Source organism: Echeneis naucrates, chromosome 9 (assembly GCF_900963305.1).
Source record: "Echeneis naucrates chromosome 9, fEcheNa1.1, whole genome shotgun sequence".
Taxonomy (NCBI): Eukaryota; Metazoa; Chordata; class Actinopteri; order Carangiformes; family Echeneidae; genus Echeneis; species Echeneis naucrates.
In genome coordinates, this window is record NC_042519.1 from 15,385,384 (window position 1) to 15,401,356 (window position 15,973).

A 15,973-nucleotide genomic window follows, 5' to 3' on the forward strand; every position below is an offset into this window, starting at 1 on the left:
TGATAGAACAAAGAACTGGAGTACAACATCAAGATAAATCCCTGCAGCTCAACGGGCGTGCACACACAATCAACCCTGTTTTGTTAACCAGACCATGCCTGCTGAAACCCTTCAGAGGTCATTTGATTACTTTGTAGGAAGTCTCTGAAAATAAATAAATAATGGAATGTGAGTGTTTATTCCCAGCATCAAGTTGCTAAAGATGTTGAGGACGTTTTGGCTAATGAGGTGTATTTTTTTTGTGTCATTCACTGCTTGCACTGCGTGCTTGTGTTTTGATATCTGCCTCACTGAATAATTCACATGAGCCGACACTCATCTCCTATTAATACCTTAGTATATTTGTCGATATGCTCGGTTAATTTATCAGCGTGCCCAGAGGATCTCACCCTGTTATCCACATTAATCCTTCTGTTGTGTGTCTGAAAGAAGACCAATGCTCAGAGCTCTTGGCTGTTGCAGTGTATTTGTATTGCTGTGGGCTCTTTTTGGTAATTCGAATACTAAACGCATTGTCGTGTCACGCTGAAGACTTCCTCCACTTCCTCTAGGGTTGAAGACGACCTCCTGTTTTTCTCTGCCAGGCTAAAGGTCAGACGCTGTATGGATGTGCTGAGGTTCTGAGGTCACTGCGGATCAGTCATCTGGTTGCTTTTGTCTGTCGTCTGTTTTTGATGGATGTAAGTTTTTCCAGAGAAAAACCTGCAGTGCTGTGTGAGTGATCAAGAAAATGAAGTCCAGATTGCTGCAGTCTGTCCAATGTTTCATTAATGCCTTCCCCTCAGAAAGGTTTCTGATGCTGAGGAAACTGTAGATATGACCAGGGAACACCGTGATTAAAATCTCCCTCATTTGCGATGTGTGACTTGGGTTTTGTAACCTCTGTGAGCCGACGTGCAGCATACCTGTATTATTGCTGGCGTTAAAGTCTTAGCTATCAATCAGCACAGTGCTGGTTAGTGCTGTGCTGGATTAGCGCAGATTTGGCGCCCAACAGATGTGTGCAACCTGTGTTGGCGTCTCAGGTCTCGCCTGAGGTGTTGTGTTCCCCAATGTCTCCCTGCAGCTCTACTTGACCGTGGGCTCACTGTTCCACATGCTATCACTCTGAACCCAAAAAGGCCCAAAAAGCTTTGATCCCGCTCTGCAGCCCCTGGAAGTAAGTGGGGTCTAATCCCCAGAAAGCCTTACAAAGACACACAGGAATGCCTGGCACACAGATCACCATTCACCCAGGGATTAGACTGAGAGGAGCTCAGCTTCACATAGTCATTTACTCCACACTCACTGTGTGAGTTTATGTATGTGTGTGTTTTTGATGTGTGTGTGCTTATGTGCATGTATTAAAATTCTGGATGCTTGCATGCATATAGGGGGCTTGCATGCATAATCTCCAAACCTCTAGAGAACATACTGCCAGAAAGCCAGGTCATATTTGGTGGAATGCTAATTAGCAGCATTTGTTGGTGATAAAAGAGGTTTGGCAACCACCTCTTTACTTAAGGCCTCCGTGAGTAGCAGTTGGAGCTCCTCAGAGGCCAAATGATCTGTGCCATAGCTGAGTGCACTGATCCACAAAAACAAAACAAAAAAATTAAATACATTAAGAGAAACCTGCTTCCAAATTGAGGTGTGGTTACAATAACATTATATATTGTCATATATTTTTCAAATATTAATGTTCAGATGTTTGGCCATCTGTACAAATTGAATGGAAAGATGTGTAACCAAGAAATATTCAGGTTCACTGTCCGGTTTGATCAGACTCCCTCCTTCCAACAGGTGTTTTTCATTAAAATTTCATTGATCCTTGAGGGAGAAAACCGAGAAATGAAAAAGTTTGCCATCTTTGTTTCATATTTCACTCTCTGTCAGAGTGGGATTTCGAGTGACTGCAAGAAATACTGAGTGTGGAGGCCCCGTCTGTCAGGACACCGAGAGGACGGATGCAGGAATATGAGGTGGATGAGTATGTTGTTCAAACTCATGTCACAGGTGCACAGTTCTGTGGTCGCCCTCCTGTGTGTGTGTGTGTGTGTGTGTGTGTGTGTCTGTGTTTTAACAGGTGCACAGACAGAAATGCACAATGATGTACATAGTGATGCTCAGACTTGGCATGAGGTCGGCGCTGAAGACAGTCGCTCTGCAGCAGACTCATCAATCTTGCCGTGTGGTGGAAGTGGTGTTGATGCTGGCACGCTGCCACAGCTTTGACAGTGTACACATATATGACTGTGTGTGTGTAATAGAGCATGAGCAGGTAGAGTTCATGTGATCTAATGGATGGGGTGTGCATCGGATGTCATTTCACTTTATGATTTCTTTTACTGTCCTACTTGGGAGATTTTTACTGTCGTTCGGTGCACAATGTGATGTTTTTATTTGAGGAGAGAATAAGAGCTGCCTAAATCAGGGAGTCTGATTGCTTTCTGTTTTGTCTGCATCTACAGTAGTAGACTCTATGTGAGTCAGCCAAGTTCACAACAAAGGATTTCTTTAGACAGGTTGGACACACAGATTCCTGTGGTTGCTTTCCTTCCATGCATGAATGTGTTTGCTGTCAGGGAACCTGTCAGGGTATTAAATGCTCAAAGACTCCGGGTCGATACAAAGCAAGACCTCTGGAGCTGACCACTTAGTACGTTTTGGAGTTTGTTGACTGACCACATCCAAAGGCTCAGGTGTTTGTGGTTGTTTCTGAAAAATTGTTGAAACTGTGATATTGTTGCACATTATTGGGAAAATCTTTCATGGTGCATACAAAGAAAGTGACGGTAGCAACCGTGCAAAGCGTTCTCACCAAAGCCCCCTGCATCTGTCCCTGCAGTCCACAGGAACGAAAGATTTCAATGCCTTTATTTCCTCTCAAAGCACCATTTTGGTAGATTTTGTACGACTGAAGGATAATATTTTACTAAAACACTTTTCACCTTTGAAGTTCTAAAGCCATCATGATTCCCCATCAAGCCCATGACTGCACCATCATTTCAAATAGATATGATTTCTATATTTCAACAGCAGTTAAAAGAAGACAATAATTAGGTCAGTCCTCAAATGGTGACAAAAATAGAGGCGATTTTACTCAACAGTTCATCTTTCGACAGACTGTTTATATTAGCAGTCACGCATACATGTATTTACAGTGACGAGGGGAATATCTGATGAGAAGAGGTTTCAAATAACATTTCTTCTCACATACTCCTCTGCCTCAGTCCTATTCAAAAGCCTTTAGTGAAGCAGCAGTCTTCAGCTATTACAGTACGTTACATCTAACATTTTTCACCCTCACAACCTTCTAAACAGGGTTGAATAGCACCACAGTAAAACAATCCTAGTTTATGAAGGCAAAATTGAGATTAGGGTGTTACATGAGATGTCCCAAAGGAAACCGACAAATAAAATGATTTGTTATGGTGGAGGAAATGGACAACGCTCAGTGAGGGAAGCTGAATCATGAGCAAAATGGAAAACAATAGTGAAGAAAGATTTGGCCTACTTCTTAGCACACGTCTGCTGTTCTCAGTTCATTTATAGCCCTGCAGAGTGAGGCAGGTTTATGGTTTGCTATTGAAGCAGAATATTGTCCTAAAGGGAGCTGGAAGAGCTACAGTCTGGCAATCATGTCTTGGCTCTGAATGGATGAGTGCAGTCACTATCGCACAGTCATTGTGTTCAACTGGAGCTCTCTCTGTTTGGTTGTCATGGATCCCGCTGCACAGTTGTCAGAAGGGAATTGATTGTTTTTATTGTTTACATGGGTGGTTAAGGAAAAATATTGGTTATTGAAAACGTTTTCTTAACAAGGCCGAGTCTTGCATGTGCTCACACAAATCACACCACAGGAGGGAAATCACATTTGGCTGATGGGGCAACAGAGTGCTGAGCTGTACTAAGTGCCTGCTCGGACCAAGCCTGGACAAATAAACTGTGTGTTGGACTGGATGTGTCCTTCAAACACTGAGGCAAAGGATTTACTCACCCAGTGCTGAGGACATGGGGCTGGATGTTTAGCTGAGGGTTTGTGGATTGGCCTGCTCTCTGCTTGACTGCAGCTGTGGGCAGAAAGCTGCAGCGCTTGTCAACCTCTGTATGGTAATGAGCAGGGTCGAAGTAAAGGGTCTGCTGGGCAGGAATTCACCAGCATGTTTTTGTAGAGAGCAACAGCGTGTGCAATCCTCTCCGCTGCAGTTGAAGTTTGTCAGTCTAGCAGTTTATTGTTTCATCTTTACAACCCTTTGTTTAGAAATTTTTGGTTTTACAAAACTTTCCTTTTCGAGCAGCTCATCTGTCATTTTATTGCTGCTTTGGTTTTATTTGTTGTTAAGCTGCAATGCAGATCAGAGAATCAAGTTTCTTTTCATGCAACAAGTAAGGGGTTACAGTTTGAAGTTTAGCATTTATGTAACAGTCAGGAATTTGCATGACTTTATCACTTAGTTCTGCCTGTATGGTGTCTTTATAAGCATTAGAGACGGTTCAGTAGAGAAACTGTCGTGGATCAGCCCTTTGCAAGGGCCTGAGTTGACCATGCCAACGAAGTGTCTGGTTTTCTATTTCCATGTGTTGAAGGCAGAGGACGTGATGTGCAGAGGATTTTTGCTTGTATTTTAAGGCACTTTTAAGAGCTGGACTGACTAACAGAGCTACTTTTTTGGAGTCAGAACACTTTCAATGTAAAAAACTATTTCACTGAGTAATAATAGACCATTTTTAAGGTGGCGTACCTACATTTCTGATTCATGTACTGTTGGTAATCAGATTCTCCACAGTAAATTAAAGGAGATTAATAAATAAAACAAAAACTTGCTAAAATGAGAGTCTGAAAGGGACCAGTGTAATTATTTTCCACTTGGACTCCTGGCTCAGCCCTGATTAACTCGGTCCACTTTCAACTAAATTTGTTTAAAGACTCTTGTTAACAACATGTCCTCACCGTTATTGTCTGCTTGTTGGGACGGACTACTTCCTGCCACATTAGTTTGAAATGTTGCAATGTCTCTGTGTTCTCAGATCCAAGTGGTCACTTTGATGTCAGAGTTGATTGAATTATTGACAGATTTACTAAAATAAAACCCAAATTGGGGCATCACGGCGGCATAGTGGTTAGCACTGTTGCTCCACAACAAGAAGTTTGTGGGTTTGGTTCCTGGGCCGGGGGCCTTTCTGTGTGGAGTCTGCCTGTTCTCCCCATGCCTGCATGGGTTTCCTCCGGGTACTCCAATTTCCTCCCACTGTCCAAAGACATCATGTTTGGGTTAACTGGTGACTAAATTGTCTGTAGGTCTTAGTCTGAGTGTGAGTGGTTGTTTGTGTGTCTCTGTATTTTGGCCCTGTGATGGACTGGTGACCCCGCCCTCACCCAATGTGAGCTAGGATTGGCTCCAGCACTTCCTGCGACCTGGAAAAGGATAAGCAGTAGAAGATGAATGAATGAAGACCCAAAATGTAATAAAGTTGAATTATCCCACGAAGGAAAACCAGCCGTATACAATATTGTAGGGTTTGTCTGTTTTCGTCACAAAGGCATATAAAGTACAAGCTCTTAAACAACTCAGTGAATGATATTTAAAACTTGTGTGGTCAAGAGCAATAACCTACAGTTAATATGTTTTTCTACATGTGTTGGTGTGCATGGAGGTTTAATTATGGCCCCCGCTGCTTTGAGAGCTATTGTTTGTCAGCCACTTGCGGCAGTGTCAGCTGAGAGGAGTGGGGTTCAGTTTCTGCGGTGTGTGGGGAATGTTTTATAAGCAGAGGTCAAAGACAAGACAAACCCCTCCCTGCCACACTAAAACTGCACCAGAAGAGTTTGTTTCTTCATCTATTCAGCCCTGGTCCGTGGCTTTGTAGTCCTGTTTTCATTTGTTTTCATGGTGATGGCATGAGAGACAGTTTGAGAGATGGCCGCACATCAACAACCAAGTTTAATGAGAGGGAAAGTGATGCCACGGAAAAGTTTATGGATCAGCTTTATTTAGGTCAACCGGGGTCATTAGGGAGGACCCCAGTCTCTTCGGGCCTCTGTGTTATTGTTTCTCTTAATAAAAGTGAAAGGTGTGACAGTCTGTCTCACACTTTTATTAGACAGCTGCTGCTTTCAAGTGGAGGAAATGTTTAAAGACAGCACGGTGAAGTTGTAGTACAGTCTGTCACGACCGCAGACTCAAATCTGCACATGCAATTTGACAGATGTACCAACCACTAATTTTAGCCTCTTTGCAGAAACCACAGCGTTGTTTGCTTTCATGGCACAGAGAAAATTGTTTCCATTTCTCCATATTCAGAAGTTTTACTGAAACACGCAGCAGCAGCAAATTGGAATTATTCCATTTGTAAATTCACTTAAAATTCTTGTTTACTCTTTAGTTTGTGTAAACTGCTTTGTTACTGTCGCTGAAAACAACTGGCCTCGCTAGCTTTTGTGGACATTCAGGCCACTGAGATATTGTCTGTTAAGTAAGTTAGCAATCAGTGAAGGGAGATCTGCTCTGCTCAGTAATTATTACACAAAGGTGTTGAGTGATAAAGAAAAAAAGATCAATTTTCCTGTCACTGGCATTTACATGTGCCTCACAGGTATTCTCAGGCAAGCTGGACTTAAGCCTCTTTGGGGTAAACAGTTTGGGGTCTCTTGTGCTGAAGCCTCCTGGAAAATGAAATGGAGGAAATTTATGGCAGGTGAGTGCTGCATCCTGTGCAGAGTCTACCCAGCAGCCAATGGGGCCGGTCTGCCATCCCAGAAAGCCACTGGGAGCTCATGTCTTCGGGCCAGACAAACACCTCTGTCAGCAGAAAACAGTCATCCGTCCGACCGTTCAGCCCCGTGCTGTTCTGTAATTACACACCACGGCCTGCTGGGGGAAGGGGGCAGGACGGGAAGCCGGGCTGACATGCAGACTGTCACTCCCATCAGCATCACTACTGGCCTCTGAGACACAGAGGAAGAGTGAGAGGGAGACAGGAAGAATGAGTAAGAGGGAAGGTGAGGTAAAGATAGCCCTGTTTGGGACAGAGTGGGGGGAGGAAAGGTGGGAGACCCTCCTCCTTCCTGTGAAAGATTAGAGACTGAGTGCGTGAGCACATCTGGATGGGCAGGAAGTGGTGAAAGAACTGATGTGAGAATCAACGCAAACAAAGCAAACTGAAGGGCACACGTGAAGCAACATCGCTGGTCAGACACATCTGGTCCATGCAGCAGTTATTTGTGCTTGTGTTTGTGCACCACAGCTTTATTGCCACACTCATTAAAAATTTGTTTTAGATAAACAATGCTGTCCTCAAGTCAAAGCCTGGTCCATATTTTCTTCATGTGGAAGTCAGCGTAGAACAGGTTTTCGCTGCTATAGAGATCAGAAGAGTTCTTGCACCAGTGCGACTGGACTTAATGAGACTGCAAACTAATTCATATAGTTATGTAATTGTTCTTTTCTCTTACATACTGTATGTTAATGAGAGCAAATTTAAATTTGGCAGATTTAAATCTTGAAACTCACAGTCAGACTTACGGGCAATTTAGAGTCACCAGTTAACTTAAACACGCATTTGGACGCTGGAAGGAAACTGGGGTACCTTAAGTAATCCCACACAAACACAGGGAGACCATGCAAACTCCACACAGAAAGGCCCCAGGCCTGGGAACCAAACCCGCAACCTTCTTGTCGTGGGGCAACAGCACTAACCACTATGCCGCTGTGCTGCCCCTCTTAGTAAGGGATGTAGGATATAATTTCTCCTGAATTGCCTTCCTAAAAAAAGAAAAGCCAAACTTACTTACAGTGAAAACTACTCCAAAAAGTTCAAGTACATAAATCATCTCTCCAGGTGCAGTAACCAGAGCGAATATCATTCATTATTGGAGGTACTGGTGGTGGTCTTGCTGTGGTTGGGGGCTGTGTGCTGTGCCCTACACTGCCTTGGCTGAAGTGTCTGTGCTGATTGATGAGGTGAGATGTGTGTGCATGAAGTGAGAGCCTCTCTGACCCTTCACGCTCTCACCTCAGGGTCCTGGAGGCTGTAGCAAGGTTTCATTTGCAGCAGGTCTTTGCAACACCTCGCCGAGACTTGTAAAGCAGAGCAGATGTACACTGGCTGCCTCAGCACGCATCTTTCTAACTTAAACACTGTGAAGCTGAGCATTTGTTCTTTCTTGGCTCACCTTTTCCTCCAGGATGAATCATCTGAGCAATCATTACAATGATGTCGCATGCGCCTCTTCTTCTCAGCTGTATTTACGTTTGTTCCGGACCAGTGTGTGCGTGCCCTGCTCTCAGGCTGAAAAGTGGGGAGGCAAAGTGCTGGGTCCAAAGGAAGGAAATGGTGAAGTGTGCCCCACCCTTTAAGTCCGTCACCTAATAAAAGAAACCTGTGACCCTGGGAAAGCACAGGAAACACTGGGGTTCAGCTGCAGGTTTGCACTGGGGGGAGCGCCAAGTATTGATGACCATCAGCTGACCCATCAGCTGCAAGGGAGGTGGATGAGCCCGCTTTAGTCCACTGTAACACTGGCTGAGACTGATTTCAGTGGCAGTGTACCACTCGTGATAGCAGCGGAAATACCTCAGCTGAAGGTACCTGCTGATACGTAAAAACTGAGAGGAATCTCCTATGTTTTCTCTTCATCCACAGTCTTTCTGAAATACCGTATGCTGATTGCAAAACTACGGAGTAGTTAGAATATTGGCACGCATCTGCAGTAACAGCCTCTCCCAAGATCTGTGTCTGGATGAAACACAAAGTATGTTGTTGTGTTCTTCGACTACAGCCTGACATAAAATGCTTGATTGTTTGCACAGGCTCGAGTGATTTCAACATAAAAACTGTAAACATGATAATGTGCCATATTTTATGTCTTACTTCTAGAGTAATTACACGAAAGGCCATAGTTTTGAGATCTGCTCCCTTTCAAGTCAAATCACACCTGAATTACTGAAACTGCTGAGTTGGGGCAATTCTACTCTGCCTACCTAAAGTTACTTCACTTTTTTGTGTTTGAAGTTATCACGGGATTTGTGAAGACAAGGAAAGAGAGAGAACATGAGAGAGAGTGGAGAGGGTTTAAACAACTCAAGGCACAAACCACTTCAATCTGTCCATTTTGGCCTTGAAAGTAGACAAACAACTCGCCCAGCAAATGTATTCTGGTATGGCTTGTTTTCCGAGGGCGGCAGCAGCTGCAGTGGTCTTCAGTCTGTGAGAGACTGTAGAGATGGAGGCAGAGACATAGGCCTCCCCTAATTGGCTGTCAGCGCCTGATCACTGGTGATGCTGCAGTGCTGAGCTCAGCTAATTGACCAGACAGAGATGGATCAGGACCTTGCGTGTGTGCGTGTGTGTGTGGGCGTGTGTTTTGATGTTTACATTTGCAGCTGTTGCCGGCTCTGTGCTGTATTTCCCAACAGGAACTTACATTTTCAGTTACCATTATTCGAAAACAGCCAAGTTAAGCCTAAGAGACTTTGCAACACAGTTCATCCAGGCCTCTGCTGCGGACCATGACAGGACACCAGAAGCCTCTCTCGTACAGACATCAAGCTCCGTAAGGCCATCCTGTCTGCAAACTGCCAAATCTCTTTGCAGGAGCACACAGCAAATAAACTCCAGTAGGTGATGAGCCTCGAGGATCATCAGTCAGAGCAGCTGAGTGTGAGATGTGTGTTTAAGTGCTGCGGTTGGCCCAGCCAAATGGCCTCTTGGTATGAGGACTCTGGTTTATTTTCACTGGAGACTATCACTCATGAGCTGGGCTCATTAATCATATCATCAGAATGTCTATGTGACAATCAGTCAAAACTCCACACAAGACCATGTGCACACCTTAGTTTGCAGAGTTGCATTTGCCAAGGGGGTGATGGTGCCCTTAGCTCTCTCTCTCTGATGGCACCACCATCACTCCAATGTGATGGTGGTACTCCATCTGAGTATATTGAGTATATTTGCCCCAGGAAGAGACTAACTTGTGATAGTAGCAGCCGGACTATAAACGGTTTTGTGGCTTCCAGATCTGTTGAGTGGAGTTTGTTCAGTTTCAGGGTTTCCCTCTTGTGCACAGTTCCTACTTAAATGTGTCTCAGGTGTTGGCTCATGTTCACTCCCCTACTGACTGGCTGCACGTGCACTACTTTTGCTTCAAAAATTTTGGGAAATTTTATCCAGCAGAGAGCCACTTCAGTCCCATGTGTTTATTTTTGTTTTGTTTTGTTTTGTTTTGTTTTCTGGCAGAAATATCAATTTCCCTATCAATAAAATCTAATGTGAGTGGGAAAGTGAAATATGATGACAAGTGTTAACTCTATGCACATTTATCACCACATGTAAAATGCAATTTGTTTCAGCTGCATCTGGACATTGTTTGGCTACAAGATAAAATGTCTGAGCAGACAGCCTAGTGTTGATGTATTATACAATGAAATTTAACTTAAAGAAATCCATAATCATTATAGTAAAATTTCTCTAACTAGACAGTATTTTCTTTTCAATCATCAGACTAGTGGCCAGTTTACTCACCTTTAGTGAGTAGCAGAAGAAGGAGAGAAATTCACGTCTGGGTTTCATCTAAGGCTCATCAGGCCAACTGTGTGGGCTGGCAGACTTGTTGCTCAGATTTCAGCAAACATCTCTCTAACCATATCCTCCAGCTCCGTGCTTACAACAACTGTATGCTGTAAAAGCTTACAAAGACGTTTGGCCTCCAGACAGAGCTAAGAAATAAACTACATTTTAGATAGATTCAAAAGACCTTGTGAAAAATCTCATGGCCTTTTTTTTTTTTTTTTTGAGGCTACTGCCAAATTCCTAATGCCTTTACCTGCTTCTGATAAATACATTTATATATTACATACGGTGCATATCATCGCATCCTCCAGCAGAAGCAGTCCCTTGACACATCCTTCATGACTCACTCAATAGGCACACTCAGTATGGGATAGGAAAAGATAACCTTCTCCCTTATCTCCCTTCTTTTCTGATGAGATTATTGCACCGCAAGTAGCAAAGAACACTCCAAATCAGTTTTTAAGGAGAAAAAGAAAAGCAGAGAGACAGAGCTGATGTCAGGACGGCCTGTGGCTGGCTGAACTCTCTGCTGGGGTTTTCTCTAATGAAAAGCTCTGACTCATTCACTGATTAAGGCCCAGTGCAACATGGGGGCAAAAGGTCAATTCCATTCACACATTTCTTTGACCCCCCAAAGGGCAATTAGCCCACTGAGGACAAAGAGTGGATATAATGAAGCGTGTCGAGCAGGGGGGCATTCATTAACTGTGATGATGTTATTGTTGGCAGAGAAAGTGACAAATCATTCTTTAGGCATCCACATGTCATCATCATGTCTTACTTCGACACATCTCAGATGCACACACTCACATACAGTATCACAGGATGAAGCAGAAGAAACGATGAGCCTTGCAGGAATTTAAATTTGTTGTTGCAAGACAGAGAGGGGGTGTGTGCATGAGGTGTGTGTGGGAGACTGTTGTCCTTGTGCCAGAACTGGCTTAATGCTTCATACAATAGCCCAAGTGTGGTTGAGGGGATCCTGGCGCTCAAATGTTCTTTCTCTCAGCGGGAGAAGAGGTGCTGTTGGGAGGGGAGGAGGGGAGCAAAAGCTATATTTCCTATTCACAGCCCCGCTGTAATTGAATGCAGCCATCTCCACGAGGCGAACTCCAGAGAATACATCCCTAGCCTGTTTGTGTACACGCTCACACACCGACACACCTCTCTGTTCATCTCTGCAGTCCTGCCCATGTGGACAGAAGTTTGATGCAGGACAGTGACGAGCAGATCAAAGTGTGTGTGTTCTCCTTGTCTCTGTGCAAGGTTTATACTGTTATTGAAATATGGAAGGGTTGTCTGTGATTTAGAGCACATGCCATAACATTTTAGTAGCAGTCTTAGATGGTTTAAATCCGTCTATGCTTGTAAGCCTCAGAACCCAGAACCTAAAAACAGTGAAATCATAAGCACAGTGATTGAAGAGGGGAAAATTATTGGAGTGGTCTCAATTTACCCTAAACCATGTGTTCTGTGTACTTTTCATGCTCCTCCTTTGCCCTCTCTCTCCCTCCTCTTTGGGTAATTACTCAACCCGTGATGCTTTCCTGTCTTAAGTTCCCAAACGTTTATTTTTCTTCATGACTCTGCCTCTGCAGAGAATAGAGACAGATCATGACATGTGATGTTACAAGAAGTGAGGCTGGGTGAAGAATCCCATTCCCCTGCTTCAGCGCTGCACAGCTCTTGGTGTTGACTGCGGCTGCTGGCCACCAAGTGGAAAGACGTGTGTCCTAGTGGCTAATGAGGTGCTGAGCCCAGCCTCTTGTTTGTATCAGGAGCACCTGGGCCAACAAGAGCCAGACCGGACCTGACAAAGAAGTCAGCCTAGCATTTCTCTCAAGGTCTGCCCATTCAAAGCATCCACAATCCAGAGACTCTTCACAAAGTGAAGGCAAGACTGCCCATTTTATCTGCACAAGGAAACTATTGTTTGTCTTTACACACCTTTTCTCTGAGGCCTCCATGGCTTTATACTCTACAATGAAATGAAGCAAAACAAACGCAAGTTTGGGAAAAGATACATGCGCAATATTCGTCTCTCTGGCATGTAAGAGGCAAAAAGCTGGAACTGGGGATTTTTATGTGTCTTCTCTGCACCCACTTCACATTTCTTTAGCTCTAACCAGCTAACATTAGCTCACCTGGAGGATAGCCACCCACTGACAGGCGCAGCATGGATGTCATTCCTGGTGAAACATCTTTAAACAAGCTGTAGCAGCACAGTCTGTCTAACATGACACAGACACCTGCAGCCTATCAATGAATATTTAGAAGTTGGATCAGCATTTTTCTTGTTGCTTTTTCTTTGAGTTGAGTTTGAATTTGATTTAGTTGTCTGTGCAGACCTCCAACTGCATCAGTCTCTAACTGACACATAATTCCTACTTGGGATCATACTGTGTAGTACACTGTATGCCATATGTTTGTGCGTGAGATCCAGCTGGTGATTGTCATTGTCGGTTTATCTAAAGATTAAAGCAAATCTTTATGATGTCTAACGATTTTTTTTTCTCGTTTGAAAAGTGAAAATGCATAATTTTCTGTCTTCAAACCTCTTGTTTTGGCTGGCCAACAGTCCAAAAACAAATGCTCTTAAATCGTTGAAGTAAAACAGAAACAAGCAGTGAAATCCTCACATTTGAGAAGGTGAAACCAGAGAATCTTGGCTGTATGTGTAAAGAGTGATTTGATTACCGTAACAATCCTTCAGCTCTGTTAGCAGCATACCTCAAAAAACATTTGAACTGATTCCCATTAATGTGGTGAACAAAAGTATAAATAGAAATACACTTCCAAATCTATGGATTATGTCTTCAAGGTCAAGAAATATGTGGGAGTCCAAACCCAAACCACAGAAATGACATGTATTCTATCTGTTTATCTTCTGTTGCAGAATCAGTAAACCAACTTGCAGCTCAGGAGGCTGTGAGGAAACCATCGACGCTACGCCGACCCCCTTCACACGCAGCAGAGCAAATCTCTGGTTAGAACATGTTACTACTTTGACTATACAACATAACAAAGTAGCAGGGGCAAACTAACTGTTTAAATGTCTTATTCTTAAGAACAAAGAAACAAATGTTCCATTTTATTTCAGGCTGTCTCAACTGCAGTCGAATCACAGCTTTGAGCGACCGGCTGAACTCATTGGAGGTGAAGGTAAGAGCCTTTGGTCTGGTGTCTCTCATCAGCATCTGGATCAAAGGTCATTTAAACAACCACATTTTTTTAAGTGCCCTCAATTGTTTTGTATCTTCCTCTACCAGGTTCAGCTACTCAGTGCTCCAACCTCCACATCGCATCGTCACCTTCACAGTAAAGGAGGAACAGAACCGGATGCCTCGTCACTGATGGGCGCTGTGCCTGCTCAGGGAGCTCCAGGTGAACAGGGACCTGCAGGTAGCTACACCACACCACACTGCAGGAATAACAAAAATAATTTACACAAAAAAATATTCTCTATTTGCAAGAAAGATAGTGGTTGGTTTTGTATTTTGGCGATTGACCTAGAAATCTCCACTAGCAGCAGCTCTTTATCTGCCCTCTACCTGCTCACCTCTGCTCATATCCTTTTCCTTCCTCTGCACCCACACTAATTTCCTTTAGCAAAAGTAAGACCCCAGTTGTCTGTGCATCTCGCTTTCAGGGCTTTGTGGTTGTGTGGAGAGCAAACACTTCAGCACATGAAAGTCCTCTCCTTTCCTGGCGTCAAGCCCGGCGCTGGCTGCGGCTAAAAATACAGTCTGCTGCCCGGTCAGAAGACGTTTACAAGCCTACTGCTCATATCAAAATATTGCCAGTATGTGAAGGACTTTTGTGTGATTATATAATCTTTCACTCAATGAACAATTACTCTGATGGCGTAACTTTTCATTTGTAGAAAACTGAGACAGCCCAGAGTGTGAAATCACAAACTTGTTCACTCCGTTGGTCCTTCCTTTACAACAGACACTCTGTAAATAGAGACTTAAAACATAGAGCTTTATAACTGACAATTTTACAACTTTCAAATACAACGCATTGATTTTGTTGGTTGTTATCAGGTATTGGTGTCGCAAACAAAATAAAACACTTTGACAAGGCAGAGAGGAAAAACTTGTTCAAAGTGTGTCTCTCAACCACTTGGCAACGCACCATAAAGAGAGCCATTGGTTCATGAACTGCAGTTTTCAAATGCTTTTTTTTTTTTTTAAACTGGCCATCACTGTGTAGATTTTTTCAAACCAAAGGAAATCATATTAAGGACAATGGTCATGCTGAGGAGTGAGGGTGGAGCTGACCTGCTTTGTACTCTATCCTAATTTTCAGACAGGTCACTGTGTGTGGTACAGTCAGTAAATCCCACACTACCTATGCTCTAATTCCCACCCTGCTTTATGGCTTATTGCCCTCCCAATGGTACCATAATTAAAAAAAAAAGAAAAAAAAAAAGAAAAAAGAATTGTATATTGTTGTTCGGATTTGAAACTGTAGCTTAAGACGATAAACTAATTTGGAAAATGTTCAGTGAGTTCATAAAGCAACTGAGAAGTAAGACCAATTTCACATTAATTTAAATACAATCCAAGTTGCCCTGCAGATGGTCATTCAATAGGGAGCAGGTTTAAGGCTCTTAAGCGTTGGCTTGACTTTTCACTTGGCCTGGTGTTTCCATCCATTGTTATGTCGAGTCCATGCTCTCAACCCAAGCTTATCACAAACACATCATTATCAGATGGGCAAATTTCTGAAGACATTTTCTGATACTATTCATCAGCCCAAAAACATAACCCTTATTATTTTAATCATGCCCTTATCTTTTCACTATCACAACTACATGTTAAGACTTTCCGAAAAGTTTTGTGTGCTTTGTTCTGATGTGGTGACATGGACTTTGTTACACTGAGAGACTTCCAGAAAAGCTTTCATGTTGCTTCAGTCTTAAGTCATCAATAATATAGTGTGCTCCACTTGACAATCCATTTCTGTAACATTTAAGAAAAGTATTAGAATTGATGCAGCGGAACCAAATATATCACAAAGCAACTGGACTGTTCAGCTTCAACTTCAACCAACACTGATTCAAGTGAAACCATTTTATCACTCCGCACAGCATGATTTGCAGCTACACAAATCTTTATACACATTTTTTTTCCAATTATGCAGTTCTACTCTCCAAGAAATACAAACGAAATTCAATTTGAAAAATTTCCCCTTTACAGAGAGACATTACTGCTGCCACAGATCTGTGACAAAACTCTCACTAAGGTCTAATGAAGGTTGGCTACAAGTGAAATCATTCAAGCAGACGTCATTTTCAGAAATCCTTTGGCTAAGTCAAAGTTAATTATTACTTGAGCGAACTGAAATCCAAATCACTCTGAATAAACATGGTAATGACAAATCTTTTTTTGTCTGTGACTTGGATAGAGTTCAGGGT

General features: G+C 43.1%; 1 protein-coding gene across 2 annotated transcripts in view; it reads left to right on the forward strand.

Annotated features, from left to right (window-relative positions):
- emid1 (EMI domain containing 1) overlaps positions 1 to 15,973 on the forward strand; it is a 48,958-nt gene that overhangs the window by 22,228 nt on the left and 10,757 nt on the right. For both annotated transcript variants that reach the window (XM_029511384.1, XM_029511383.1), the window contains exons 5-7: positions 13,448 to 13,537; positions 13,652 to 13,713; positions 13,821 to 13,953. In XM_029511384.1, coding sequence (XP_029367244.1) covers positions 13,448 to 13,537; positions 13,652 to 13,713; positions 13,821 to 13,953 — 285 coding nt within the window. The remainder of the gene's footprint in view (positions 1 to 13,447; positions 13,538 to 13,651; positions 13,714 to 13,820; positions 13,954 to 15,973) is intronic.